General features: G+C 51.9%; 8 protein-coding genes across 8 annotated transcripts; 6 read left to right on the forward strand and 2 right to left on the reverse strand.

Moving 5' to 3' along the window:
- Positions 1–658: 658 nt before the first annotated feature.
- On the reverse strand, positions 659–2,247 carry M406DRAFT_283518 (clathrin adaptor, mu subunit). The gene is made up of 2 exons (XM_040918517.1): positions 923–2,247; positions 659–845 (listed from the first exon to the last, which is right to left on the reverse strand). Exons 1-2 carry the CDS (start codon positions 2,227–2,229, stop codon positions 839–841), a joined length of 1,314 nt encoding a protein of 437 aa, XP_040771344.1. The 5' UTR covers positions 2,230–2,247; the 3' UTR covers positions 659–838.
- Positions 2,248–4,589: 2,342 nt separating this feature from the next.
- M406DRAFT_96217 (uncharacterized protein) lies at positions 4,590–7,428 on the forward strand. The gene is made up of 5 exons (XM_040926322.1): positions 4,590–5,199; positions 5,321–5,475; positions 5,566–5,763; positions 5,853–6,208; positions 6,307–7,428. The coding sequence occupies exons 1-5, from the start codon at positions 5,005–5,007 to the stop codon at positions 6,855–6,857; spliced, it is 1,455 nt and encodes a 484-aa protein (XP_040771345.1). The 5' UTR covers positions 4,590–5,004; the 3' UTR covers positions 6,858–7,428.
- Positions 7,429–8,299: 871 nt separating this feature from the next.
- Positions 8,300–9,507, forward strand: M406DRAFT_358617 (uncharacterized protein). Its single transcript, XM_040923949.1, has one exon. It carries the CDS (start codon positions 9,066–9,068, stop codon positions 9,372–9,374), a length of 309 nt encoding a protein of 102 aa, XP_040771346.1. The 5' UTR covers positions 8,300–9,065; the 3' UTR covers positions 9,375–9,507.
- Positions 9,508–10,412: 905 nt separating this feature from the next.
- On the forward strand, positions 10,413–12,253 carry M406DRAFT_348599 (soluble quino protein glucose dehydrogenase; the record flags this gene model as incomplete). The annotated part of the gene is made up of 4 exons (XM_040922406.1): positions 10,413–10,667; positions 10,743–11,427; positions 11,513–11,869; positions 12,008–12,253. 4 exons carry the CDS (start codon positions 10,413–10,415, stop codon positions 12,163–12,165), a joined length of 1,455 nt encoding a protein of 484 aa, XP_040771347.1. The 3' UTR covers positions 12,166–12,253.
- Positions 12,254–14,266: 2,013 nt separating this feature from the next.
- On the forward strand, positions 14,267–15,730 carry M406DRAFT_76028 (uncharacterized protein; the record flags this gene model as incomplete). The annotated part of the gene is made up of 1 exon (XM_040925927.1): positions 14,267–15,730. One exon carries the CDS (start codon positions 14,267–14,269, stop codon positions 15,728–15,730), a length of 1,464 nt encoding a protein of 487 aa, XP_040771348.1.
- Positions 15,731–16,451: 721 nt separating this feature from the next.
- Positions 16,452–19,116, forward strand: M406DRAFT_343481 (class I glutamine amidotransferase-like protein; the record flags this gene model as incomplete). The annotated part of the gene is made up of 2 exons (XM_040921872.1): positions 16,452–16,657; positions 18,489–19,116. The coding sequence occupies 2 exons, from the start codon at positions 16,452–16,454 to the stop codon at positions 19,114–19,116; spliced, it is 834 nt and encodes a 277-aa protein (XP_040771349.1).
- Positions 19,117–22,592: 3,476 nt separating this feature from the next.
- On the forward strand, positions 22,593–23,834 carry M406DRAFT_230293 (uncharacterized protein; the record flags this gene model as incomplete). The annotated part of the gene is made up of 4 exons (XM_040915828.1): positions 22,593–22,782; positions 22,903–22,966; positions 23,140–23,517; positions 23,630–23,834. Coding segments are annotated over 4 exons (837 nt in total), but the record flags the coding sequence as incomplete, so codon positions are not given.
- Positions 23,835–24,439: 605 nt separating this feature from the next.
- On the reverse strand, positions 24,440–26,267 carry M406DRAFT_96221 (uncharacterized protein). Its single transcript, XM_040926323.1, has 7 exons — positions 25,964–26,267; positions 25,814–25,864; positions 25,685–25,730; positions 25,540–25,613; positions 25,311–25,458; positions 25,137–25,195; positions 24,440–25,034 (listed from the first exon to the last, which is right to left on the reverse strand). The coding sequence occupies exons 1-7, from the start codon at positions 25,974–25,976 to the stop codon at positions 24,640–24,642; spliced, it is 786 nt and encodes a 261-aa protein (XP_040771351.1). The 5' UTR covers positions 25,977–26,267; the 3' UTR covers positions 24,440–24,639.
- Between the last annotated feature and the right edge of the window lie 291 nt (positions 26,268–26,558).

A 26,558-nucleotide genomic window follows, 5' to 3' on the forward strand; every position in this document is an offset into this window, starting at 1 on the left:
AGGCAATGATGGCACGGCGACGTATTGGTTTTACATGCAGGGGCGCTGCTCAGAAGCTCCTGTATACATGATCAGTAAGCGGCCATAATCCTGTTCCGCTTTTGCTTGCATTAATCAATTCAATCTAGCTGACTTGAATAGGCATGGATGGAGATAAACAGGCTCCTTGGTCTCAACTCGACAATGTGCTCTATCACTGGCTGCAGCTTTTTCCGAGTGCAGGACATGTTCTCTCCGCACCATGATACCATACTTCCCGTGGACTATGGATTCTGCGTTGCTTCGTCCAGGTCCAGCTCGACCTTCTACGTCAAGCTAGCCAATTATATGGCTCGTTGACGGGACAATCACTTTTGCAATCTCCGGTGACACTTTCGTCATCCGCAGTTCTGTGAACGCTGAGCGGGAGCAAGCTTGTCTCCAATTATCCTGGCATTGTTCCATCAATCTTCAGACCTCGACGGTTTCTGGCAGCGCTTATGGCAGTTGTGGTTTTATCATTCCGCCTTGTTGGGGGGCATCTTTCCGGCGCTTGCCACCTGAATCGTCGCGATACCGGTCATTTGGTACGCAGCGCGATCTGATTTACCAGGTTGCCAGTAATCATACACAATCTGTCTTGTATGCATCACCCTGCAGGTACTGCGTAGGCGTTGTTGTGTCGTCGCCATGTTATTAATTTAATATAAGCCCACCGACTATGAGTCACCTCGCTAGGGGCCTTGGTCTGTTGATATCAAGTGCGGCAAAGAGAAATAAAATGTTGCGGCAAAGCACACCGCCCTGAACGCCTTGCCATGCTGTAGCTCCCTGAAGAAAAGAATCTCGAATGCCGGCCTCAGAACCTGTTGTGCGATGGCATATATCAGCGACCAGTCCATGGGGTGCCTGCGTATTCAAATGTTGGGTGGTAAACTCTTACCTAATTTCGTAGCTCCCTGCCCTCGTCATATACCTGACCCATTTTACGCTGCTATAGTTGCTCTTCTCGAAGACCTTCAGGTACCTCACCAGCAAGCCGCTGCTGGTAAACATCAGGAGGCTAAAGTTGATACTCAGGGGGGGCCGACTCCAGGTCTTCTGATTGGTCATGGAAGTCAGTTCGGCCTCGGCACTGAGGACGAACTCGCTCTGGCCGGTGAAGCGGCCGATCTTCCAGACGATGTTGTTCTCGGCGGGCTCGTACTTTGCCTTGCCCTGGGTGCATCTCTCGTTGATTCTGGCGGTGTTGAGCGGGGTGGGGATGCGGACGACGACGTTAGTGGCGAAGAGCTTGGAGCCGAAGTTGGCCTTGACGCCGATGCTGTACTCGACCTTGGTCTTGCCGACCTCGTTGACAATTGCGTGGACCTTGAAGGGGAGGTTGATGTTCTCGGTGGCGCGGTAGCGCATGAGCTCGAACTCGCCGTCGGGGGGCACGAAGGAGATGATGCGGTCCGAGTCGAACTTGCCGAGCTTGACGCACTGGTGGAACTGGCAGTCCTCGAGGGTGACGCTGCCGGCAGCGGCCTTGGTGGCTTTGGTGCCCATACGGTTGCCGCTCGGCAGGCTGAGCAGGCCATCGTTGTCGAGGAGCAGGCGGTCGTTGAGGCCGAACTTGCACTCAGGGGTGCCCGAGAGGTAGGCGCGCATGATGATCTGGCCGGTGACATCGGCGCGCAGGACGGCGCCCGTCGCCGACATGAGCAGGTTGACGTCCTCGATGACATCGACAAAGGCCTCGTTCTTGCGGTACTTGACGTCGGCCTTGCGCCACGAGAGGGCGCCGGTGGCCTGCATGGTGATCTTGGCTGAGTCCTCGGCCCTGTTCTCAGACTTGACGCCCTCGGTGGTGATGTACATCTTGAGGGTGTCGGTCTCGGTATTCTGGGGGTAGCCGAAATCGATGATCTCGTCGAGCAGCTCATAGACGAGGACGAAGTTGTTCTTGACGGCCTCCTCGTCGAACTTGCCAAAATAGCCACGGCCCAGCTGGATCAAGCGGTAGAGGAACTCGAAGACGAGGGCGGCATTGGCGTTGCTCTTGGTGATGGCGACGAGGTAGATGTTCTCGTGCTTGACATGGCTAAAGGTGGTGCTGCCCAGCGTCAAGATGGGCGACCTGACCTGGGCGTTGCTGATGACCTGAATGCGGAAGACATCGGCGAGGCGGGGGCGGCAGTCGTTGCGAAAGGCGCGGAAGATGAGGTTCTCGCCCTTCTGGTTGAAGATGAGGATCCCAGAGAGCATGGTTAGCCGACAGGGTTGCTATGGTGGTGGAGGGCGGGGTGGAAGGGGATGATGTATCAGGAGGAGGAGGGGAGTGACGAGGATCGGGCGGAGGAGGAGGAGGATGATGATGATGATGATGATGATGATGATTACTATAGTAGTAGTATCAACAGCAACGAGCAACAGCAGCAGTAGCACCAAAAGTTAGTGGCCGCTCTTGCCCCCTGACGCCGTTCAGAGGAAGACGCGGAAGGCACGAAGGGTTCCTGGCCCCGCAACATGATTATGTCAGCCAATTTCAGGGGCAGCACGTTCTTGCCATTTTGTTGTCCAGCAATTGTCTGTATCGATTTACTGATTAGGATACCAAGCTTCCCATGCCCCCACTTTCTCTCACCCCTCCTCGGCCCCCCTTCTCAACCACTACGACCTCTGCTGGAGGATAAATACAAGAAGGATGAAGAAGGAAAGAAAAATGTCTATCTCAAGAACTAGGTAAACGTTTCGAATCATTCAGTTGACTACAGTTACCATAGTGAGCTGACTCGCAGACATACCACTTGCTATCACGCACTCCAACTCGTGCATATTCTGAAGGTGACAACGCGTCCCATCTTAACACACGCACGCTGGTCTCCTCCTCCTCCTCCACCACCTCCTCCCATGCATATTCAGATCGGATCAAAGCTGGTGTCGATCAGGCTTTCAAAGGGAGAAGAAGAAAAAGAGACGAAGGAAAAAAGAGCAAGGGCAAGGCTGCATGTGTCAGTGTTGCGTCTATATTTGGGAATATGATTGATCAGTCGACTCAGACGACACGCTGGCATGTGCATTTGACGCGGCTGGCGACACTGTCTGTGCTGCGGCTGAAGCTGTGGCCCCCAAAGGCAGCTAAATGACCGCGGCGGAAGGATCACCATCAACATGGCAACTAGTCCTACTATGGCTCATGCCGTGTGGCAAAGGCATACGCCTGTGCCGCAGCTGCTGCCGTTGGCCGCGAATCCCCCCTTCAAGGGATGCAAAGGGTGTGTGGTGTGTCATTCTGAACGCCCTAGGATGTCTGTCTGGGTGACAAACTTGAAACTCGATCCAGCGTATCAGATTTTTAGCAGAGCCTGGCAGAGGGAAAGAAGAGAGTGCGCTCCCTCGACGACACCATTCACGCTCAATTGAGACTATTAGTACCTGTCGGCAACGAACATGGGCACTGAAATGGCATGCAGGACATGACTGTTCTGTCTGGCGGATTGGCGGATCTTCTGGAACCCTTCTGGGACCCTCTCTGGCGCACATCGCATCGAATCTAATCCCCACTGCTCATGGTGGCTCCACTTGTACGTGTGCTTGGAGCGTGCGCAAGAGATCGCTCTCTAAGTGGCGCTATCCTTAGGGCAAAAGACAGACAAGACTCATCCATCTCCATCCTGGAATCATTTCAATCTTGACTGTTCTCGACTCTCGACTCTGAGCTTTCAACTTGGTTTACCCCTGAGGACGAATACCTCCGGTCAAAAAATACGGCAGGTCCCGTCGCTCATGTCACCCACATTCCCCCCCCCCCCCCAAAAAAAAAAAAGCTGACTGCATGGGCAAACCTCGCCAACCCCTGAATCATGCGCATTGCAGGACAAAGAGGCACGACCAACGGACGACCAGCATCAGCCTGCCAGGCACCGCCAGGGACCAATCCAGACCCCGGTCTTGTTGGTCGTCAGCAACATTGGTTGGTTCTGCCATCGATTCCTTCGGCTGAAGGGGGGAGATCCTACTGCAGTCACAACCACAGCCTGGAAGGCTGGAAGGGACGCAGGAGAGCTGCCGTTGTTCCGTGGTACTAGTCTGACACCCTTCTCACACATATGCGAGTGGTTCGCGCCCTTCTTCAATCTCTATACGCCCTTCGTTCGCTTCTTTGAGTGCAGATATTGCTGATCCTCCTGACCGATGCAGGGGAACGAAAGCAGGCCGCCCGTCTCTACCGTCTCCGATCGTAGGCTGGACCCCATTTGGGGTGCACCCCTCCAACGAGGCCTCCCTTCTTGGTAGAAGCGCGACGCAATTGTTCTTCAGTGTTTCATAATTAACTTCCACGCCTGTCACCCCAAGTGCCTCGTCACAAGAGTGGATCCTCCGGGCATTTGGCAATTCTGAGTGGAGCTTCCTCGGGTGCTCCTTGGGGCCCCGGCGTCCATGGCGCTCCCATCATGGAGTGTACGACTCTGCCGTCTCCACCCCCCTTGTGAGCCTGGACCCTCTCGATTTTCCATTCTTGTCCGGCCTCACCATCGCCTGCATCTCTTTGGTTCGAGGGCTGAATTAGTTGCATGGGCTGCCGGCCAGTGGAGATTTCGCAAGGCCCCCCAGGTCCTTACACTAAATGCTATCCATCCGTTGGAAAGAAGAAAAAAAGTTATTCCCCATTGCTGTCTTCCTGCTTCGAATCCTCTTGAATGTGACCTGCTTTGCGCCCATATACGTCCCCCACCTCCGAGGCCAAAGGACCTCTCGAGCAGGCTTCACTCTCCTTGCACATACACACTCTCTCCCCCAGCGAGCATTGAAGTATTTCAGCTTCTTTCCCCTTTGTTGTTGCTATTCTCATCTTCTTCAACAGCCACCCTTGCCTTGGTCATACTTGGCTAAGACATACTTCTGGCTCTTTTGAAAGGCGGTTCCTTCAGATCTTGTGTACCCGGTTCCGCTGAATAACTGGTGACGACCGCTCTCGTCTTTTCCCCTTTTCTTCTTTTTTTCTTTCTTTTCTTCTACTTCCTCTCCTTTGCCAACATCATGGCGGACGGCGGAGAATACCATGCCTCGCCCAGCAATGCCCAGGGCGGCGACGACGTTGCCCACCCGGGCCACAAGGGGTCGCTCGAAGACATCCCTCCTCTCGATAAGGTCGAGTCCCTGCTGCGCTCCAGGGCCAACACGCCGAACCCTTTCAGCCGACAGCACACGAGCTTAGATCTCGATGATTACTTTGTGAGCCATTGCCTATTATTGCCTCCTCCTCCTCCACACGGGCACGCGACCAGCTCGCGTAGCCACTCTGTCCGTGCCGCCGCACGGGTGCTCGACACTCACTAACAAGAGACTCCTCTAGCACGGTCCACGAGATATTCTCAAGCATTCAAAATGGCCCATGTTCATGCGGATGCATGGTAGTATCCTACCGAAGATGATTGTACCGCTCTTCATCCTGGGGGGTTGGGCGACATGCATAACATGCATCTCGGAATTCACCCGGGTACAGTGTAAGTTAAGAACAACATCAGCTTTTGCTACCTGGTGACTTACTATGGATGACGCTGACGTTCTTGTTATTTCTCTCCCTCTAGTGGGCGTGAGCTCGATTCTTCTCACCGTGACCGGTTTCGTCGTCAGTCTGGGCCTGAGCTTCCGGAACTCCAGTGCCTACGAGCGTTATATGGAAGGTCGGAAATACTGGGCCCAGATCATCCTGTCGTCGCAGAACCTCGCACGTGTGTTCTGGCTGCATGCCAAAGAACGCCCAGACAGCAAGGACAAGGACATACTTGCCAAATTGTTAGTCTCTCTTGGCTATCGTTTTCATTCCGAAAGGGAGAAAAGAGGAGAGGAAGAATCCCTTGCTAACGCGGAGGTGTCATGTGTAGGACCGCGCTCAACCTCATCACCGCCTTTGCCGTCGCAGTCAAGCACAAGCTTCGCTTTGAGCCGTACACCAACTACGATGACATAACGAGCCTCGTGGGCCACCTGGACACCTTTGCCCTCCATGCGACTCACGATACCCCCGATCTGGCTTCGCTCCGCCGTCAGAACAAATTCAAGGCTACTGGCGAGTACCTGGGCATCTCCTTCGCCGCCAGCAACCCACGCAAGGCCATCAAGAAGGCCACGCGACCCCTTGGCAACCTTCCTCTCGAGATCCTGAGCTACCTCGCCAGTTTTCTGGACGAGATCATCGAGAACGGCCAGCTCACCGTCCCCATGCAGCAGACCCTGGCTTGTAAGTAGTCACTTTTCATCGACTGGCCCCGAGAGATCACATTCACGTTGTGCAGGTATCTTTGAACATGTTCTGACACGGTTTCACTTGTGTGACAGATAACAATATTGCGGCGCTGAACGATGCCCTCGTCGGTACCGAACGAGTCCTCACTACTCCGCTCCCGATTGCTTACGCCATCGCCATCTCGCAAATCACCTGGGTCTACTGCTTTCTGTTGCCCTTCCAGCTCTACTCGAACCTGCACTGGGTGACGATTCCCGCAACAGTGGCCGCGGGGTACATCATTCTGGGCCTGCTCTTCATCGGACGGGAGATCGAGAACCCCTTTGGCGAGGATGTCAACGACCTGCCGCTCGAGAACTACTGTGCGCAGATCGCCGCGGAGATGGACGTCATCGCAGCCAGGCGCAAGCCTCGCAATGTGGAGTGGATCGAGACGATCGACAACAAGGTCCTGTGGCCCCTCAGCCAGAGCGGCTGGAATGTGTGGATGCACAGGGGCGAGTCCAAGCTGCGTGAGGCGCTCAAGGCCAAGACCGAGCTCGGCTTCGAGGATCGCCAGCCCGACACCATCAACACGGGGAAGACGAGCGGTACAGAGAAGACTGAGGCCACGTCAGAAACCACGGCTGTGCACAGCGTCTGAAACAGAAAGAGATGCATTGCCCCGGTGGTGGCCAGGGAAGGTAGATGCAACTCTGCACATATTTGGGCAGAGTTGCGGTGTGATGGCCAGACGTTAGTAATGGGGTCAGATGAGAGGCATTGGAGCGACAAGGGAGTCGTACAAGTCTCAGATGCCCTCGACAATCGGCCGCCGAGATCGTTCTGGACCCTTTTTCTTTTCCACTTAATATCTGTTTTGTTATGGCTTTGAAGGATCGAACACCGAGTGTGCTGGCAAACAAGTCATTCGCCCATGGCAAGACCAACCGATTTTTCCCCCCTTCTTTTTATTTCTTTTGTGTTCCCTTTCGGCTGGCGATGGCATTACAAAATCGGCACGGTATGGCACGGAACTATGGTTTTGGCGTTTTCTTTTACACAATTGCAGGGCATCTTAAAACAAGAAGACTGGACAAGCGAGCGGTCCCGGAACTCTGACGAGATCGGGAACGACCACAATATACACGTTCGTGCTGTCATGGGAGAGAGCACTCTTGCAATATTTGTAAATTGCGGGGTCGGTGACACGATCAATAAACTATTACAGAGACATATGTTTGACAATATCGATATTGCGTACCACGGCGTGACCGTCTTCCCTCGGTAGAGGTCAAGAGCCACAAGGGCGTGTGCGGCTCTACGAAACAAGGTTCCAAGACGTCATGTTCCACTCCTTCACAGCTTCCCTCCCCCATTTGGCCCCACGATCGAGATCTGTCATACAAGCCCCATGGCGTCGTGTTGCTACAGACAGCGGTTCAGGTAGAAAGAGGTGTCTGACGATGCTAGCGGCCTTTTCTTCTTTGGTCTGGACCGTCAAAGATCTCGGGAATGGAACGGCGGCAGGCGTCACGATCACAATAGGCTATAGCTTAGGTGAGAGGTGGTCATTATCCTTTCCTGCTGTTCATTCATTGTTTTGATGAAAGCCACTTTCAGGAGGGGTGTTACGTCGCTATGGCGTGCGAGGCTTCGCGGTGGCTTGTGGGCTACCTCATTTTGTCTTACGGATCATGCCGCTTCCCAAGGCGTCCCGGACGCCGTTCCTTTTGGAGGAGGGGGGGTGGAGGGGGAGGGTGTTCCCGACTCTCAAGCAAGACTGATTCTCCGTCATGGTGCTTATGGCTTCTCGGGCTTATTCAGTGTAGGAACATCCGTGACGTGCAATCTCGCCACTCTTTCAGGACGGGATTTCTACATTCTGTGGCTCTTCATATTATATCTTCTTCATACCTGTTTCAGCGGTACAAGTTTGGCCATGCATCAAGTTTGAGCAGCACAGGCAACTTTCCCTAATCTTGAACTGTGCTCCAGGGACGGGTCTGCCACTGGTTGAACATGGTCCGGGAACTCGTTGCCCTACAAAGTTTCGCGACTGGAGAGATCCTGTACAACCCATAGGTAGGAATGGTGAAGCGAAATGTGAGAGAAACAAAGGTTATCACTGTGCAAACTTGGCGAGCGCAGTCGGTGACCACCGTCACTCCTCGGCATTCAAAATAACCCCCCAACAATTCTTGAAACGTTCTGCTCGTGCGAGCATCACTATTTCTCATGATGCGAAAACTCGACAGGTGCAGACTTTCCATGCTCAACCCTCAGTCGATGTCCAGTGTTCGATCCTACGGCGGAAAACGAACAAGGTGTATGCCATCTCAAGATGAAGATCGTCTTCGCAGGCTTGACTCGCTTCGTTGTGCTCTTGAGCAGTGCTGTTGCTCGTAAAGTTGAATTGAACACTCGTGTTGAGACGATGCTCCCCGCCAATTCCACGTCCTCTATTGTCAACACCACTTCTGAAATCTCGACTACCTTACGAACTATCTACACGTCTCCTCCCAATGCTACTGTCATGCTTCCTCACATGTACCTCTTTGAATTGACTGCCTATGTCAACAAGACTACAAAACACGCCCAGTAAGCCCTTGGCTCATGATCATCAACACCTGTTCTGTCTCGGTGCACATTTCTTACCCAATCACAGCTATTCTTTCCTTTGGTGGATTGAGCCTGACTTCGACGCTGTGAGATGCACGGCCTCAGCTGCAGCCTCTGACGGCAAGCTCGACGATGTCGTGAAGTCTCAATGCTGGCAGGACCAACCTGGGTAAATTAGAACTCGTACACTAGGCTGGAATTCCCTGTTCCCGTCTATTTCTGCAGACGCAAGTCTCAGTTCACAAGCACAATGCTGACGCCTCTTCGCCGTCGCCGTTCTCAGGCTCAAGCCGCCCAACGACACGTCTCTTGCTCACTTCAGCTTCGCGTGGGAGCACGTCTACAACGGCACCGTGCTGATCCTTCGCTCGACCAACCCAGCCAGTGCTCACCACTGTCCAAGTTTTCCGCACGATGCGTGTTGGGCCCAGGGTCTGCACTGGATCAGCCCCAAGAATATCAAGTGGATTGGCGGGGTGCAGCGGTTCGTTGGCGACAGCACTCTTCAGTTCCTGGGAACGTACTGCGAGTCGGGGATGGAGGAGTGTACTTGGTCTGAGTACCTGTACTAGTGGTGTCCTGGAGTATTAAGTCGGGTGATCTGAGGATGTCTTAATCATGTTGTAGCTGAATCTCTAGAGTGGTCATGCAACATTCGCCCTCAGATTACTGTAATAGAAAGACAAACTTCTCATATCGCCAGTTAGAATGATAAGTAAACAATGGGGAGTGGCCGTTGACAGAATCTTGTGTGGAATGTCCTCATATCTGTTGCCTTGTGCTCTAGCCTGTGCAGCTGTGCTCGATTGGTCTTTCGTTACCCGAAGGAAAATTCAATGGAACCGGGGACGTAGTTAAGCGTCTAGACCAAGAACTATGTCCCTATTAGTAGTAAAACATTTGCCTGAGGCAGGCTGGTCGCCTATGAACTTATGGAGCGTCGACATGTTTGAGTGGTCAAACTTGCTTCATATTGCAGTCTTGTCTCTGAACAGCAAAGATAGAGAGAGTGGTCGAAAACAATCTCGTCACTATTGTCCCTCAGAATAAGATCATAGTCATTGAACATTGACCTGTCCAAAAATTGGTAGTGCTTACTTTTCTTCATCCAGGCCAATGAAGAGGGGATGAGATAATTGCTATGAAAAATACCGCCTATCTACAAAACGCCCGAATACGGCAGAAGACCAGGCCCAAGGGGGTAAATACATGCTGCATTAGGACACCAGGTGGTGGGATAATGCATCTTGAGCCATCAATGGAGGCTAATTAAAAGCTGACACTCAACTTGAATGTTGTGCTCGCTTATGCATGTTGCCTGCTCACGCAGTAGTCTTTCTGCAGACCTTCGTATCTTCCCATTCCAAGCTATCTTCTCCTCTTTTGCGCCAAGTCCGGTCAGCGTCTTCACATAGTGATCATCTCTATAGATCTGTTTCCCTTTTCTCTCTTTCTTTTCCGTTTTTGCTTTGGTGATGATACCTTAGAGTCGCATAATATTATATCAATAGTAGTACATTCAAGCCACACAATGAAGTCGTCGCCGCCAATCCTTTGCACAGCTTTACTGTGCCTGGGATCTGTTTTGGCGACAGGAATGACAATCCGGAGTGCAGCCACCACATGTCAGACCATCCTCTCCCCATCTTACTCTCCTCCGACCGTCAGCAGCGGGTGGACAGCATCTCTCGCTGCATCTGGTCTCTCGAAACCGAGGACTATAGTCTTTGATGAATCGGGGGCGCTTCTAGTTTTGGAAAATGGTGTGGGAATCAAGCGCATCACTTTCACGAATCAGAGTGACTCGTGTCTAACAGCCGAGACTGCTGTTGTGATCGTGAATGAGACAAGCGTATGGACTCATATTTGATGTTGGCACCAGCACCTCGCGGAGAAGATTTTACATTACTGACAGATTGTGTCGCAGTTGAACCATGGGCTGGTGCTGTCCAATGACGGAACGACCATCTATGCTTCAAATGCGTCGTCAGTTCTTGCATGGCCTTACAACTCAAGCAGCGGGTCCGTGACAGGACTTTCAACGACTGTCGTCTCGGGCATGACGAGTGACAACCAGGTTACCCGTACTCTGCTTGTATCTCAACTTGAGCCAGACATGCTCATCGTCTCCAGGGGAAGCGATGAGAGATACGAGGCTGTCTCTCAGTCCAGTGGCCTAGGCCAGATCAAAGCCTTCAATTTGACAGAACTTTTGACATCGGCAGACTCGTTCGACTTCGATTCAACAGGCCGGCTGCTGGGCTGGGGGCTGTTCAACGCGGTTGGCATCGGAGAACACCCGTTGACGGGCGGCATATTCGCCATGGACAATGGCGCCGACGATATGACCAGAGATGGATCCGATATTCACCAAAGTAATCCTGGAGACGAGTTGAATTTTCACGGCTTTCTCAACGGCACAACCTCGATCTCTGGGGCTGAGGAACAACAGGGTGCCAATTATGGCTATCCCGATTGCGCGGCGGCCTGGAATACCACGATCCCAGATTCCCCGGTTGATTTTCAGGTTGGTGAGCAGTTCAGTGTCGGAAACAGCACGGTCAACGACACTATATGCCAGACTGAATTTGTGGCGCCCAAACTCACCTTTAGTACGTACTGCATATCTTCACTTCACCCCGAAATAAGTATGGAACTCGACAGTGCTGATGGTTATCCCCTTCACCCTTGTTCTAGAGCCCCATCAAACCCCACTGGATATCCTATTCTCGGCAGACGGAGCCGGTGCATACATCTCCTTCCACGGCTCCACAGACGAGACGAATCCAGTAGGCTATCTTGTCGGCCAAGTCACTTTTGACCCCGTCACCGGCCAGCCCACCGAGAGCTCGGACAGCACGACCGCCCTCTCTGATATCATCCGGAACTCAGATGATGCAGATTGTCCCTCATCATGTATGAGGCCGGTCGGGCTCGCGGTGGACCGTCAAGGCAGGCTATACTTTTCCTCGGACACCACGGGTGAGATTTACGTTCTTGTCAATTCCACTTCAACAGGCTCGCAGGGTGGGCAAGAGGACGGCTTGACAGGGCGTGACAGAACCATAGCCATCGCGGTACCTGTAACGATTGGCTTTGTCCTCCTGTGTCTTTGTGGAATCGCATTTTGGCGCTGGAGGAGGAATGGCTGGGTGTTTGGCAAGCCGGTCGGTCATACTGGCCGGTATCCAGACAACCTGTCAAATGAGGTTCACGGTGATTCGGCCGATCGCAAGGTTGATGGGATCCCGTTGACGGATCGAGGAAGCTGGGGAAACCAGCAAGAGCACAAGAAGAATGTTTTCCGCGATGAAGTGCAGAGACAAGAGCAGCAGCGGGTCTATAGCTAAGATGGTACAGTTAGCAATACTAAGAGTCAAGTGTGCGAAAAGGCTTGGAAGAGAGATTTGGTAATCCTGAATACATCCATTTTTCATGAATAAATGCAGACAGAAGATGTTACTACTTTCTTTCCATGCCATACAATTGTCTCTGCCGTTTCTTGCCGTACCAACGTTATGATGATACTATTATTCGTCAAGCAGGATAGTAAGTAGCTAACGGAGGAACAACCAAACCTATAATCTCGGTAGCTCTTTATGATTGAATCAGGTAAATATTTATCAAGCAATGATATGCAGACCGAGACCACGGTCAAAAGCTTGTCTCTCTGCAAGAAGGGAACCTCCAGAATGATTTGGTTTGAGGTATCTTGAACGAAACAGTCCATCTCGATTCTGGAGTGTTGTTGCATCCACTGCGCATTCATTACATATATCACTATCTATAGAATTGCATGTGACGGAATGGTGAACACAGCCGAGGATTGCTTGATTGTCGTAATGCTCCCTCATCCTCCAGAAAAAGAGACAGCAATGGGAGTTCGGAGAATGCTAAAGCTCCGAAAGGCCTCTCTTATAGACCCAAAGGAGAGATTTCTTGCGCCATACCTTGGCTTATAGCAAATAGTATGTCTCGTGATGCGATGGACTGGCACGTTTATCTGGTGTGATCATGGCTGTGTGCGGATTTAAGAGATTTGATTCCAATAGGCTTGGAGATAAAGGGATATGCCCCATCGAAGTTCCTTTCTTTGCTTGCCCATGGTGAATTGTACCTACAAGTAACTGGTGATGATCGCTGCTAATTATTGACGATATTTTTCAGAATTAGCAATTGCATGATTGGAAGAAGAGACGAAGATACTGAGACGTGTCACTTGAAGCTGCCGAAATATACTATAATTACATGAAACAGTCACAGGGATCGTTGATCAATACCTACAAGCAAGCAAGATACTTTCACGAGTTTGGCATCATAGCGGCAGTAATAATTAAGGGTTGCCATTGGGCCTTGCTTCTGCAGCATGTCGGGCATAGCACGATCCGCCCTCCGAGCAGCCAAGCCAGACGCTTCCACTCGACTCGCGTCTGGTGGACGGGTTATCGGTATTGCCACTGTCCGTTGTTGATGTGCAACATATTGCTGACCGCCTGCCTTGCTCGTCTCGACCCCTGGTAGACGAGCCTCCCACCCTCTTCGCAGTGACTGGTTGAGGGATACAAGCCACCTTCCGCTTCCAGCACATGCAGCGCATGTACAAACAGATCATAGATGGGCTGTTGTTACTACCTGCCAAGTGGGAACAATGAATCGATCATAATCATGCTGCGAAACAATGCATTTAAAAAGAGCCATGATTTCCTTGTCGCATGGGCTTCCAGCAACGTTCTTGTTTTCGTTCCAGAAACATCAAACTGGGCTCGTGTAATAGATTCATTATACTGTATGTTACTGGAACCACATCAGCTTGTCTCCTTACCTAATCACGATTCTGCCGAAACCTGAGCAAGCACACACGGAGCCCGGGGACTTTTCGACCTTGACCGACGCCTCAGCCGGTATCCCAGGCCACAATGCCGGGATGGAATTGCAGTCCGAGGAACGATGGGGCTCAGGCTTTGTATGACAGCCCAAAGGAGGCCTTGGGCGCGGGGTCTTTTTGCGGTATAGCTTCCCTGTGACGGACCAACTAAGGCCGGCATGAGTACGCCAGCATGTCAGTCACGCAAAAGAGTGTGGAATGCGCAATAGGAAAGGGGATGACGAGACATGTAGCACAGGTTGCCTGCTGCGAGTCTGACTATACTCACATGTTCACACACAAACTCCACGAAGTCTACTTAAACAACACTTGATGACACCAAGCTCGAGGTGCCATCACCTTTATTGATCCTCTCTGTGCTTCGTTTTCCTATCAGGCAGATTTACAAGACCATATCACATTTTTTTGTAGAAGACATCCCTTGCTTCTCGGGTTCCTAGCAGTTCAATTATTGCTCGGCATCATTGACGTCGTTCCCTGGCAACGATCGAGGGGCTCTCATGAATTAACAAAATACAGACAGCTTCACTTTCAATCAAAAAACACACACAACAACACAGCAAATCATGGGTGAACACAGTCCTGCACCCGTGGGCCTAGGCGCACGCCTTCAACAGCTCGAACAGTTCTCACACGATGACCCGCGCGGCAGATATCTCGAGGCGTCCGACCACGAGAGCCTCTTCAAGCCTCACGGCTTCGAGGAGCATATTATCGACCTGGGAGAGGTTCGTATGAACTACGCCGTGGCTGGACCTGATGATAAACCAGCCTTGCTCCTGATCCCAGGGCAGACAGAGTCGTGGTGGGGCTACGAGAATGCCATGCGGCTCCTCTCTGAGTCGTACCAGGTCTACGCCGTCGACCTCCGCGGACAGGGCCGGTCGACCTGGACGCCTGGCCGCTACAGCCTGGACAACTTTGGCAACGATCTGGTCCGCTTCATCGACCTGGTGATCAAGCGGCCCGTCATCGTCAGCGGCCTCTCGTCAGGCGGTGTCCTGAGCGCGTGGCTGTCTGCGTTTGCCAAACCAGGCCAAGTCATCGCTGCCGTGTACGAGGACCCGCCCCTGTTTGCTTCGGAGCTCACGCCAGCAGTCGGCCAGTCGGTGAGGCAGACCATCGCAGGGCCGCTGTTCAGGATCTGGAGCAAGTGGCTCGGCCCGCAGTGGTCGATCGGCAACGAGGACGGCATGGTGCAGGCCATGGCCCACGAGCTGCCTTCGTGGATCGCAAAGGCGCTGACGAGCATCATGTCGGACACCAAGACGGCACCCTTCATGGGCCCTGCGCCAGAGCTGAAGGAGTATGATCCTGAATGGGGCGATGCCTTTTGGAACGGCCGCGTGGCTCTGACCTGCGACCACGAGAACATGCTCAAGCACGTCAAAGTGCCGGTCCTGTTCACCCATCACTTCCGCCACGTCGACGTCAACACTGGGAACCTGGTGGGCGCGAGCTCAGACACGCAGATCCAGCATGTGCAGAAGCTGGTCGAGGGCGCAGGCAACTCGTTCACCTACCAGTCGTTTCCCAAGATGCCTCACTCGATGCACGAGGCCGACCCCGTCTGCTACGTCACGACCATGACGGACTGGTTGGCCACCAAGGGCCTGGGCGAGGCGCTCAAGCCGACAAAGGACCAGCTGCCCAAGAAGGAGGAGAGCGATGGAGAGGAGAAGTACGAGCCAGCCAGCCTGGAAACAGCGGCGCCGCCCACCGTCAAGGTGGATGGCGTCTGGAACCTGTCGGTGCAGACTCCCATCGGCAAACAGTCCGTGACGCTGACGCTCCAGTCAGATGGGAACAAGTTGTCAGGGGCGCTGGACGGTGGGGAGGGAAGAAACGAGATCACAGAAGGTACAATAGATGGCTCGTCCGTCTTCTTCCGTGCCTCGCTCAAGAAGCCCGTCAGGGTCAGAGTCAGCTACAAGGCACAGGTTGATGGGGACTCCATGACCGGGACAGCCAAGACGCCACTGCTTCCAACCATCAACTTCTCAGGCAAACGTGCTGCTGCATCTTCATGAGGTGGTGAAGGGGTGTATATATGTCTGTCGTCGTCGTCTGTTTTTTGTCTCTCACGCACACTGTTGGCGTTCTTTGTCCTGCATCTCTTTAAGAGTAGTAGTGGTGTTAAGTTGCCCATATTTGGACATGCATGGGTGATTAACTGTGGGAAATCGGGCCACCGGTATTTAATTATACATATTATTCGACATCATCTTGAACAGTTACAGGAGATACATGGTTCCACTCCTTACTAGGTCCTTTAAAGTACAAGTACTCAAATAGTGTTTACCTGTCTCTAAACTCAGGATCGAAAGTCAAATAAGGGATCGACGACAATCGTCCCGGCAGATGACATTGACAGGGCCGAGATACCCACCTCTTGGCCTGCGCTAGCCGCCCTGTTGATGACGTTGTGCAGGCCATGTGACGATGTCTTCTCATTTGTCAAGTACTGTTTCAGTGGTGGCATTCCCGACAGTCATCGGTGATTCGAATGAAAAGACTATTAGTAAAGAAGAGCAAGAACTGCAAACAAACCCCAAAGGCAATCAAATCACCACCTGTGCAGCAATTTCGATACCCTTCGTTTTCAAAGTGAATCAGACAGCGTCGTAATTACCTCGAGGAAATCTCCAAGGGGACCGAAAAGAAAAAGAAAGGGAAAAGGGGGGAGACAAAAGATCCCCTCAGCTTTTAAATCACAATCGACGAGAAATGGCACAGCAAGATCATGGCCAAATGCGGCCACCAGAAGAAACCCCCAATGGTCCTCTCCATTCATCAGGATCGACCTTTACTGTGCTTGTCTTCAGCAAGACCCAGGGCTATCGTCATTCCTCCATCTCGGCAGGAGTTCTAGCATTGGAGGAACTCGCCAAGGCCTCAGAGAGCTCGCTCATCCCCTTCCACATACATGCTACCGAAGACGCCATCGTCTTTAACCCGTCGACATTGGCATTATAAGTCAAAGGGGGGGGTTTTGGGCCGGGGTAGTTTTGGGCCACCCTGGCCACCCTCGTCAAATACACACACCCATATATATATATACTGTTTATCTATTCTATTCACCCACCACGATGCAATCCTCCTCATCAGTAGGTAATTCGACATCGCTCTCTTCATTCAGACTATCCTCGTGGCGATTGGCCGCGTTTTGAGCTCTCTGTATATCCTCAATCCCTGCAAACTTCGAATTCGGATCCATATCAACCTTTCTTCTTTTACTAGGCCTCAGAGCCTCAATCTGCCTTTTCAACGCTTTATTTTCCTCCAATGCCTTGGCAAACTCGAGATCTCTCTCCCCATAAGCCTTTTTTATCTTCTTGAATAGCATACGGCGGCCTGGTTCCGTTCGAAGTTGTTGTCGATTCTCTAGCAGCTGATAGTACAGCTGTTTAGCCTTTCGAGGAGTTGAAAAGAGGACTGGCTGGCTTGAGAAGGCTTTTGGGGAAAGACGAGGTGCTGTTGATTGTGCTGAGCCTGAATTGGACTGGGTCTGACGGCTTGGTTGACTGTTCTCGAGGAGAAGAGGGCTCAAGAGGGCTTTTGAGGGTCTGAGAGGCCACAGACCAGTTGCTTTCCATCCAGATCTAATATTCTGGCTTGAAAGGCCTTCCAGTCGAGCCAGACGATAGTTGCTGAGGAATAAACGCTTGCCTGCAATAGTTGAATCGCCCCATTGGCCCATATTGCTGACTTTCTTTCTGTATGCCCGTTTGAGAGATGAAAAGACCCCTAGATCGAGGGGTTGAAGAACGTGAGAGGTATGAGGAGGCAAGTAAATAAGCAGGATATTGTTTTGGAAGCAAAGCCACATAAACTCGTCCGTTTTATGGCTGCCATAGCCATCCAGGACTAACAGCCTGGCTTCTGAGAGATCTGCTGGCTGGCTATGAGGAATGAAGATCTCTTTCAGCCATTCAACTGCCATTTTATCGTTTGTCCATCCGTTTTGCATAGCTGTGAACTTCCAACCATCAAAAGGCTCCAAATCAAGAGGAAACCACTGTTGTTATACCGTTTGGCCCTTGAAAATCACCAGAGGGAAGAGGTAGGCACCTGTAGCTGAGATATACTCGAGGAAAGAAGTCCAGGCTTTTGATCCAGGGTCTTTCCTTTGAATTGAACGCGAAGAGGAGCCTCCGAGGACTAATCCATTTGTTCCTTGGCCCTCCATCAGGCTAGCTTCATCCATATTCCATCTATTAGCTGGCTTAATAGCTTGGATATGAGGAAGATTGAAAAGACGAAACCAAAGCTGTATTACCTCTGTTGTAGCCCCATTCGTTCGTTCAGAAGCAATGCAGCGAATCTTCCTGACCTTTATCTCTGGATTTCTCTTCAAAAAAGCCTGAGTCCATTGCACCCCGAGGGCCTGAGGGTCTCCCTGGACCTCGAGGATCTGCTGAGCAAAGTATTTGAGTTCTGAATGGCTTGGTGGAACGCCTAGGCTTTCTTGAATCAGGATCCATTCGGCCAGTCTTCTTTCCTGATCAATAGAGAGCCTTTGCTGGTTTTCGTGGGCTGTTTTATGCGATTCCCCTTCTTCTAGACGAGCCTGAAGAGTACTCCTTGGAATACCCCATTCCCTCGAGGCTTGCTGCTGAGACTTGCCTTTTCTGACAGCCTCAACGGCCTGGGCTAGCTCAAACTCGGAATAGGGCTTCATAACAGTCAGATAAAGGTTTGCTGGAAAGATGAAGTTGTTTGGATCAAAATTGGTTGAGTAATAGCTATCAAACTAAAGGGGGTTGAAGAGGCGGTGAGGGTGGCCAGGGTGGCCCAAAACTACCCCGGCCCAAAACCCCCCCCTTTGACTTACCGCGTCATCGTGTTTCTCCAGTCGTCAGGAGAGTTCCTCGACAACGAAGCGCAGCTGAGTGCTCTGGAAGGGTTTGTCCAAGGCGGAGGTGGGGTCGTTGGTATTCATTGCGCGTCGACTGGCCTTCCCTCCTCCACGTTCTATGGCAGCCTGATCGGGGCTGTCTTCACAGACCACCCTGACCCACAGAAGGGAACGGTGGTCGTTGAGGCGCCCAGTCACCCCATTCTCTCAGGGACCGCTGTGCCCGAATCGACAGTGAAGAGGGCTGTGGCAGTGTCGACTCCAGGGAATCTCACAGCAAAGGACAATGTCGCCACCCAATTTGAATGGTTTGACGAATGGTACAACTTCAAAGCCAACCCGAGAGCCGCTGGGGCGCATGTCTTGTTGACTGTCAAGGAGGCAACCTATAAGGGTGGCACAATGGGAGAAGATCACCCTGTGGCCTGGTGTCAGGATCGGCAAGATTCGCGGTCCTTCTACACTGCTCTGGGACACTTTGATGATGCATACAGAGACCCGCGGTTCATGAGAATAATAAGGAATGCTATTATGTGGACGGCCAGGGTCTCCATCTAAATGCCACCCTCGATTATCCCGTCAATAAGATGATCACAATGGATGACATATTGCGCAGGAGAAGTGTCAGACGTTAAAGTTCACTCCAACCCTGTTATGAGGCGTCGGACTCATGTTTGAAGGGAACGGGCTGAACTTAAAAAGACGGACACTATGTCAATCCTCTCTTTTTCGTGTCTTCTTTTTTCCCCTTATTCTTTTCTTTCAGGGTTAACTTATGTTTTGATCTCCTTCGGTATATACACAAGAAAGGGAGAATTATGAAGGAGAGCCTGTTCTTCAAGGAGAGAAGTGTACGAGGGGGGGGAGCGCAGAGGGAGAATATAAAAGAATAAGCTTTGGTCTTCAAACCATCGAGAGTATAACTTTTAGTGCCGAACTTATTTTCATTCTCTGTTAAAAAATGCCCTTCAAACCCATGTTCACCTTTGTTCCAGTCTTGTTGTGCCATTCATTGTAAGTAATCCTCTCTCGTCAATTCTGCCTTCAGCATGCGCAGCTCTATGCATGAGGCTCGCAAAATAGGTCAATATTTGGAAGTCATTACATCGCCATATATTTGAACTGACTACAACTGCTGCAAGGACAATTAGCTATTACCACGTCGGCGAGGTTTGGTGTCGCATGAGCCCTCGGTCCAATCGGATTGCCGATGAACTTTGGCACTCTCGGTAATTTCTCGCAAACTTACTTTGGTACTACTATGGTGCCATCACTGCGACGATGCCGGTGCTTCACCGGTCCCTTTTGGAATCAAGACCCTTGCTTTTCCCTGTAATCTCATGGGTTGCGCATTTGTTGTTGCAAGCATGCATGCCACACGGACCCTGATCTGAAGATTGGAAGTCTGAAATGGCGAGAGCCGAACATTTATCAATCGGTGTACTATACAGTAATGGCTAGGATCCAGCCGTTTTCGTAGCATTGCTGCGTAAGCAGAGCACGTATACACTTCCTCCTCGCCCTGAGCATGAAGGGGCAAAAGATGGGATGAGCGGTCTCAAACCCAAAGTACACAGTACTCTACTGCAGTCATAGGATCTCGCTCTTCCTTGCCTGTGCAGTAGACTGTAGCCCGATGTCACAGTCGACGACTCATGTTCCTAGTCCTCTCTTCCCCTCCCCTCCCCCTTAAAAATACGTCAACTAGTATTACCCTTGCATTGCCGTAGCATTCTGGTCTTCTTTTTCTTCTTTTCAAAAATACATACTGCGTTTCTAGAACTTGTATGGGCTGAGCCCACATACTTAGCCTGCAAGAAGCCCTCGACCCTCGACCCCTTTCTCCCTTCTTCTTCTCCCCCTTGCCCCCTTTCTCTGGTTTCCTCCTTTCCTTCTTCCTTCTTCTTCTCCATTAATGTTTCTCGGCCGAGATCCTACGAACGCCACGCGTTACCAGTGGTATGGTGCGGTGGGTGGACCGATCCAACCACGATACACGAAAAACCTTATAAAACACACTTTACCAGGCACAGGTTTTCCGGCTCCCCGACCCCCGCCGGCCGAGCTTTTGCTTGGCAACCGTATTTATTACATACTTAGTACGGAGAAGGTGCAGAGGCGTTCAAGGATTCGTGTTGATTGTTACTGCAGAAGTCATACTTGTGATTCGCGGATTGCAACACGCCGCACTTTGGGAACCATTTGACCTGCCTCAAGACGGCAGGTCAAGTTCACCTTGCGTATGGATCTAAAATTCGTTCTACAAGCTTTTCGCACTCCTGAGCTGTATTACACTAATCGGTTTGATACAACAGGGAGCTTGCGCAGACTTATGCACATTCCAGGTTCTCGACAAGGGGTTTCGGCGAGTTTTCTTCTTGCGAACCATAGTAATGAGCACTACGTATTTACTTTGATTCGTAGCAATAGTTCCATGAGAGACTGAACAATTAGCGTCATCACAAGGAGAGTCCGCAACGCCCCCAGAGACGAAAAGAAGCCGGGGACTCGTTGATAGACCTGAGCTGACCATCACAAGAGCCGGAGCCCTCGGCTGCCCCGTGGACGATGCCCATCTTATAAGCAGCACACGTGGTGTGGCCAGGTGGGAGCTCTAGAGTCTCGGCTTCGTCTCCACGGCCCGCAACTCAAGAGCTGTCTCTCTCTTCGTCGCTCTGTTTGCCTCTTATTGAACCCCCTTTTTGACAGCATAGAGTTACGGCAGGATCGTCGCCGCTACGTGCTAAGGCCGAAGCTATTGACCGATGTTGCCCTGTGGCGGTGATCTCGGAACCTTCCCCCCTTGCAGGTTCCGCTATTTTCCTTAGGCTTTTTTCCCTTCTCTTTCGTTGGGAAGCCCCTGTCAATAATGATGGGATCCCCTATCAAGATCACTGAAAAGTGGACAAGAGCGGAATGGGATCCGAAATGTTCATGTCGTCCCCAAGGCACTTCGTGCGTATGCTTGGTCTGAACACAGGCTTCCACGCGTCCCTCGTTACCAGATATCAGCACACATGCAACATGTCCATCGGTCTCTGGCCTATTACAACGTTCAAGAAGATGCCTGCTTTCTCCTATTTGTGGTACCTGTGGTGCACTTGCACCTTCTCCCACCTGGCTCGACCTGCAGTCTGGTGCCTCTGGTTATCACGTGAAAAAGATCATCGCGAATGTAACAATCTTCCCAATCTCAAAGGGACGATCATGGACTCTTTGGAAGCAGAAGAACGTAATGTGGACACCTCGCCGTGGAACATCATCATTCTACTACGTACTATGCAAAGAAAAGGACCCCGCATGAAATTCGGACCACGATGGCTGGGTTCCATCATGTTATGGTTTTAGTGCAATATAATTCTGGGGCAGACAAACTTCAGCTGAGACACTATCCCTGTTTGGCTGATCAGTTCATCTCTTGCCCTTTTCTCCAACCCAAGGGGAGGCCCGTTCTCTGGAGGACGATATGCTGTTGGTTGGGCATGCAGGCTGCGTTGTTTGTTATTAGTCTTGAGAATGTACTATTACTGTAGTTAATAATATGATATTGCACTTGAGGCTCCATCCATTTCCCTTCCCAAGATGACTCTACATAGAAGTGATATTTTCCGGAGTCCTTCATCGTCCCCGTTTCATGGATGTAACAAGGTCTGGCTTGGGCCGTGACATTTACACAGCCAACAAAGACTAATTAATACTACTACATTTCTTAATTCAATCCCAAGACTCTGGTCTATGTTTCTTTTTCTCTCTTTCTTCCTCTCCTTCGTTGCCTTTGCCGCAACACACGTCGCAGGCTTTCTCTCCCTGATCCAGCAGCCTTGGTCTATTGCTCTTGCACACGCACGCCAACACAGTCACCACGAGTATTAGCTTGTATTCGTGACAGTGCCCAGAACCATCTCGAGGCAATAGAGCAGTGTAGATCCCTTTCGAAACCCTCGCCAAGAAAAGAAGAAGAAAAAAAACCAGCCAGCACGCCCTCCTCCCATTACTTTGCCGTGAAGATGGCCGCGACTGCGGAGGTGAACCATGCCGAAGATGGCGCCTCCCAAACCAGCTACATTGTCTCTCTCGTCGTCATCGCCTGCGTCCTCTCGACATTAGCGGTCATTCTGCGCGTCTTTACTCGCGCTCGCATTCTTCACACGTTTGGCGCCGACGATGCCGTCATGGTCTTTGCGCAGGTCCTCACTCTTGGCTCTGCCGCCGCCATTCTTGCTGGTGAGTGTTGTGTTTGCTGCCTTTTCTCTTTTTGCCCCTGGGCAGATGAGCAAGACCTCTAAGCTCCAGAGACGACCTCTGAGACAAAAGACGCTGACTTCAGTCATTCGCTATGTTTAGAAAGCGCCTTCGGGATGGGACATCACTTCTGGGTCATGCCTGCTGAGAACCTTATACCTTATATGTTAGTGAAGCTTCGCCGTCGCCGTCTTCTATTTCGCACTCAATTTTTCTTTTCTTTTTTATCCTTTCCCTTATCTCACATACTGAATTGCCTAGTAGAGGCACATAGCAAGGGAATGTGGACTGGAGAGCACAAGAAAAATGAGTACTGACACCAAGCGCTGTAATAAACAGGAAGTCTTTTTACGCCTCGATCATCCTGTACAACGTTGCAATCTGCATCGTCAAGATATCCATCCTGCTTCAATTCCGCCGCATCTTCACCTACGTCCTCATGCAGAAGCTGACACTGATCGGTCTGATCTTCGAGGGGATGTGGGCAACGACCCTGGCCATCCTCCTCCCTCTCTCCTGCGTTCCCGTCGAGGCCTTCTGGGACACGAGCGTCCCGGGCAGGTGTGTTAACGAGCTCACCCTCTGGTACTTTATGGCCGCCATCAATCTCCTCACGGATCTGCTCGTCTTCACGATGCCCCTGCCCGTGATCAGGAGCCTTCGCCTGCCGCAGAAGCAGAAGATTATGTTGACGGGCGTCTTTTGTCTCGGCTTCTTGTAGGTCCTTCGGCCTTTTTTGGTCTCTTTTTTCCTCCTGTCTCTCAAGTACTTGACATGTACTGTATATTTTTTTCCCTCTGCACAAGAAGAAAACTAATATATCGAACAGCACCTGTATCATCTCCATCTATCGCATCACAACCCTCAAGGCCGCCGGAAGCTCCACGGACCCGACCTGGGATAACACGGACGCGGCTATCTGGTCCCTGCTCGAGCTCTGTATAGGCGTACTGGCAGCCTGTCTACCAACGCTGAAACCACTCATCGCGCTGGTCCTTCCACGTCTCTTCAAATCGACAACCAGCGCCGGTGGTGGCCGCCGCAGTGGCATGCCCTCTCGCGGCTACGGCTTCACGGGCAAGAGTACACAGAGGCTCGGGTCTGGGAATGCGGAGACGTCTTCGACCAGGGGTATAGCGCGCAGTGCGGCGTACGAAGAGGATGCATATGCGGACATGGCTGGCCTGAAGGTGGATGTAGGCAGCGGTGCTGGGGCCATGAGGGGCGACATCGAGATGCCTGCGTACCAAGTTCACGTGTCTGGAGGCCGTGACAAGCACAGCTCGACCCTCTCGGGCCACCGACAGCTGAGCGGGGGTGAGCTCGGGATCCAGACGACCACAGTCGTCACACAGAGGGTGGATTCTCTGTAGATCTAGAAGATCTATGCGCGCGCCAAGCTTTTTTTTTAATGAATGAATTAATAGATTACGAAATACCCACGATGGACCTAAAGTCTGCATTTGTAGACGGGCGGCGGCGAAAAATCGCGCCGACATGTTTGTGAAGCCGACCTGGTTTGTCACGCTCCTCGGCACCGAGACCAGAGTGGATTCTCAGTATGTTGAGCTTGGTAGGGCTAAAAGCATGTCAGAGGGTCATTGCTCCGCAGTGATCGCCAAGAGGAGGCCAAATAATTGGTGAGAGCATTGTTCATACAATTAACACTCGTCTGTAAGCGCTCGAGGTGAGCAGATCAGGTGAATTCAGTCCTAGCGCCAGCCATGATGATTTTCAAACAAACACAAGAGACCACCCTTTTCTCTCTCGCTCTCTCTCTCTCTCTCTCTCTCTCTACCCTTGCCAATAAGACGCCAATACCGTGGTCGAAAAAAGGAATCAAACAGTGCCACTGATGCTCAGCTCGCGGATTTCCTGTAAGACCTGTTCGACACGGGCGTCAAGATGGCCTTGGGCGTATTGGTCTCTGGTCTCAGCATCGAGATACTGTTGAACCTGGGCCATACGGCTGTAGGCCTCGGCGCAGAAGCGCAACTGGATCTTGACGAGGGCCTCGAAGGAAGGATCCAGGTAGGGGACACGCAGGTCGATGAGTTGGGGCAGCTCAGTGCACAGCTGCTCGTTCAGCTGCTCATAAGCGGCCTTGGCCATGTCCTGCTCCTTTTCGGCGCGCGGAAGCTTGGTGACATCCTTGTCGGGCTTGTCCACCAGGCGCTTGACCTTGGCACGGAGGGCGTCGTAATCAAGGAGCTTGTGACTGCGCTTCTTGATGCCTGCAGGGAGTCAGAGGAAGTGCTGTCAGCTTGCGTTCCATCAGAGGGGGGATGTGTGTTGTATGTGTGCGAGAGAAGGCGCATCAGGACGGCGAGACAAACATTCATTGACGTCGGGAAAGTAGGCACAGAATCTGGAGATGGGCTCCAGCACAGTAGTCCTGTCCAGGGAGTAACAGTTAGCGGTCTGGACTACGCCACAATATTTCCCCCCTTTCACCACCTCCGCCTTCTCTCCGCTGCTATGTGGCGACGCTGTGAGCCACTTTTTCTTACCGGTAGGGCCCATCAAGGGCTTTTATAGTCTCTGCATCCAAGTCCTCGACAGCCTGCTTGTAACTTCTGCTGACACCATCCTTAGCTCCTGCGTCCCCGTAGAACGCATCGATGGTCTCGGCGATGCGCATTTGTGAGGCGGTCATTGCTGAATACAGACGGAAGTAGTGTTAGCGGCGCGCCTTGGGATCGTAAGCAGGAAAAAGGGGGTGGGCGAGAAGCAACGAACCTCTGAGAGAGTCCAAGTAGCCTTTGGCCTCCTTCTGAAGTCTTAACGACGCCGTCTCCATGGTACGAAAGCGGCTGTAAGAGATTGTTAGAGGCCGCGCAGTGTTTTGGTGGAAGACGAGACGGGGAAGAGAGGGTGATCGTACCGTTCTTCGACTTCGTAGTCACGGTCATTGGTCTTCTCGACGTGACCTGTATTCGTCGTGAAAATAGGTCAGTCAATACTATTACTATTCGTTGAAGTTCACCACGCTCCACCAAGATACTGGACGTACCCGTCTTCATCATAACCTGCGTCGTTGCGCGGTTGACATTCTTCTTGAACCCTGAAGCATCATCGTGTCAGCAGCGCGTCGGCTACGTAATCCGCTGCTGGCCCCCGAAGGAAACAGAGCGAGTTTTATTGTGGTGTTGGTCAATCCTACCTGCCCACGACATGCTGGGCGACTGTTGCTCCCTGGTGCTTTCGGGGGTCGAGTCGGAAGCAGGAGAGGGGGGCGTGAAGGAGGAGGTTACGGCGACGACAATGGATCAGAGAAAGAGCGGAGAGTCCGTCGCCTTGGTCTCGATAGGTGCTCTAAGCAGGTGGGGTGATGTGTTGTGAACAAGTGGAGGAGATAGTAGGTAGATTGGGCGTTATCTTGTCAATTGCCTCGCCTTGAAGCTGCTTGGTTAGAATGGTGGTGGTGGTACGCGGCGGCGTCGGTCGTTGGTGACGATGTTGCTGATGCTACTGATGATGTCTATTGTCGAGGGGGGGGCGTGCGAAGGTTGTTGGCAGTCAAGCAGCCAGGCAGTCAAGTCAGTAAGTAAACCAGCACGGGCCTTGAATTACCCATGTCGTTGCATGTCGGTTGATCGGTTGCGTGGCACTAGGTGGTCAGGCATCCACTAACTCGCCTGTAGTGCACTGTGACTACTCAGGAACAGGAACAAGCGGGAGCCCCGCACTGCCACAACTTGCTCCTACCATACCGTAGTTCAGTACATATTTTGTGGCAGTGCAGGATTACGTCATAG

The sequence above is a fragment of the Cryphonectria parasitica genome, assembly GCF_011745365.1.
Source record: "Cryphonectria parasitica EP155 unplaced genomic scaffold M406scaffold_10, whole genome shotgun sequence".
Lineage (NCBI taxonomy): Eukaryota > Fungi > Ascomycota > Sordariomycetes > Diaporthales > Cryphonectriaceae > Cryphonectria > Cryphonectria parasitica.

Bases quoted from the DNA above. Each gene is read 5' to 3' on its own strand.
- M406DRAFT_283518 (XM_040918517.1), bottom strand. From the start codon at position 2,229: ATGCTCTCTGGGATCCTCATCTTCAACCAGAAGGGCGAGAACCTCATC.
- M406DRAFT_96217 (XM_040926322.1), top strand. From the start codon at position 5,005: ATGGCGGACGGCGGAGAATACCATGCCTCGCCCAGCAATGCCCAGGGC. The intron at 5,764-5,852 runs GTTAGTCTCTCT...TGTCATGTGTAG, and splicing joins AAGGACATACTTGCCAAATT to GACCGCGCTCAACCTCATCA. The intron at 6,209-6,306 runs GTAAGTAGTCAC...CTTGTGTGACAG, and splicing joins CATGCAGCAGACCCTGGCTT to ATAACAATATTGCGGCGCTG.
- M406DRAFT_358617 (XM_040923949.1), top strand. From the start codon at position 9,066: ATGCTGACGCCTCTTCGCCGTCGCCGTTCTCAGGCTCAAGCCGCCCAA.
- M406DRAFT_96221 (XM_040926323.1), bottom strand. The intron at 25,731-25,813 runs GTACGTCCAGTA...CGACGAATACAG, and splicing joins GCAGGTTATGATGAAGACGG to GTCACGTCGAGAAGACCAAT. The intron at 25,614-25,684 runs GTACGATCACCC...AATCTCTTACAG, and splicing joins GACTACGAAGTCGAAGAACG to CCGCTTTCGTACCATGGAGA.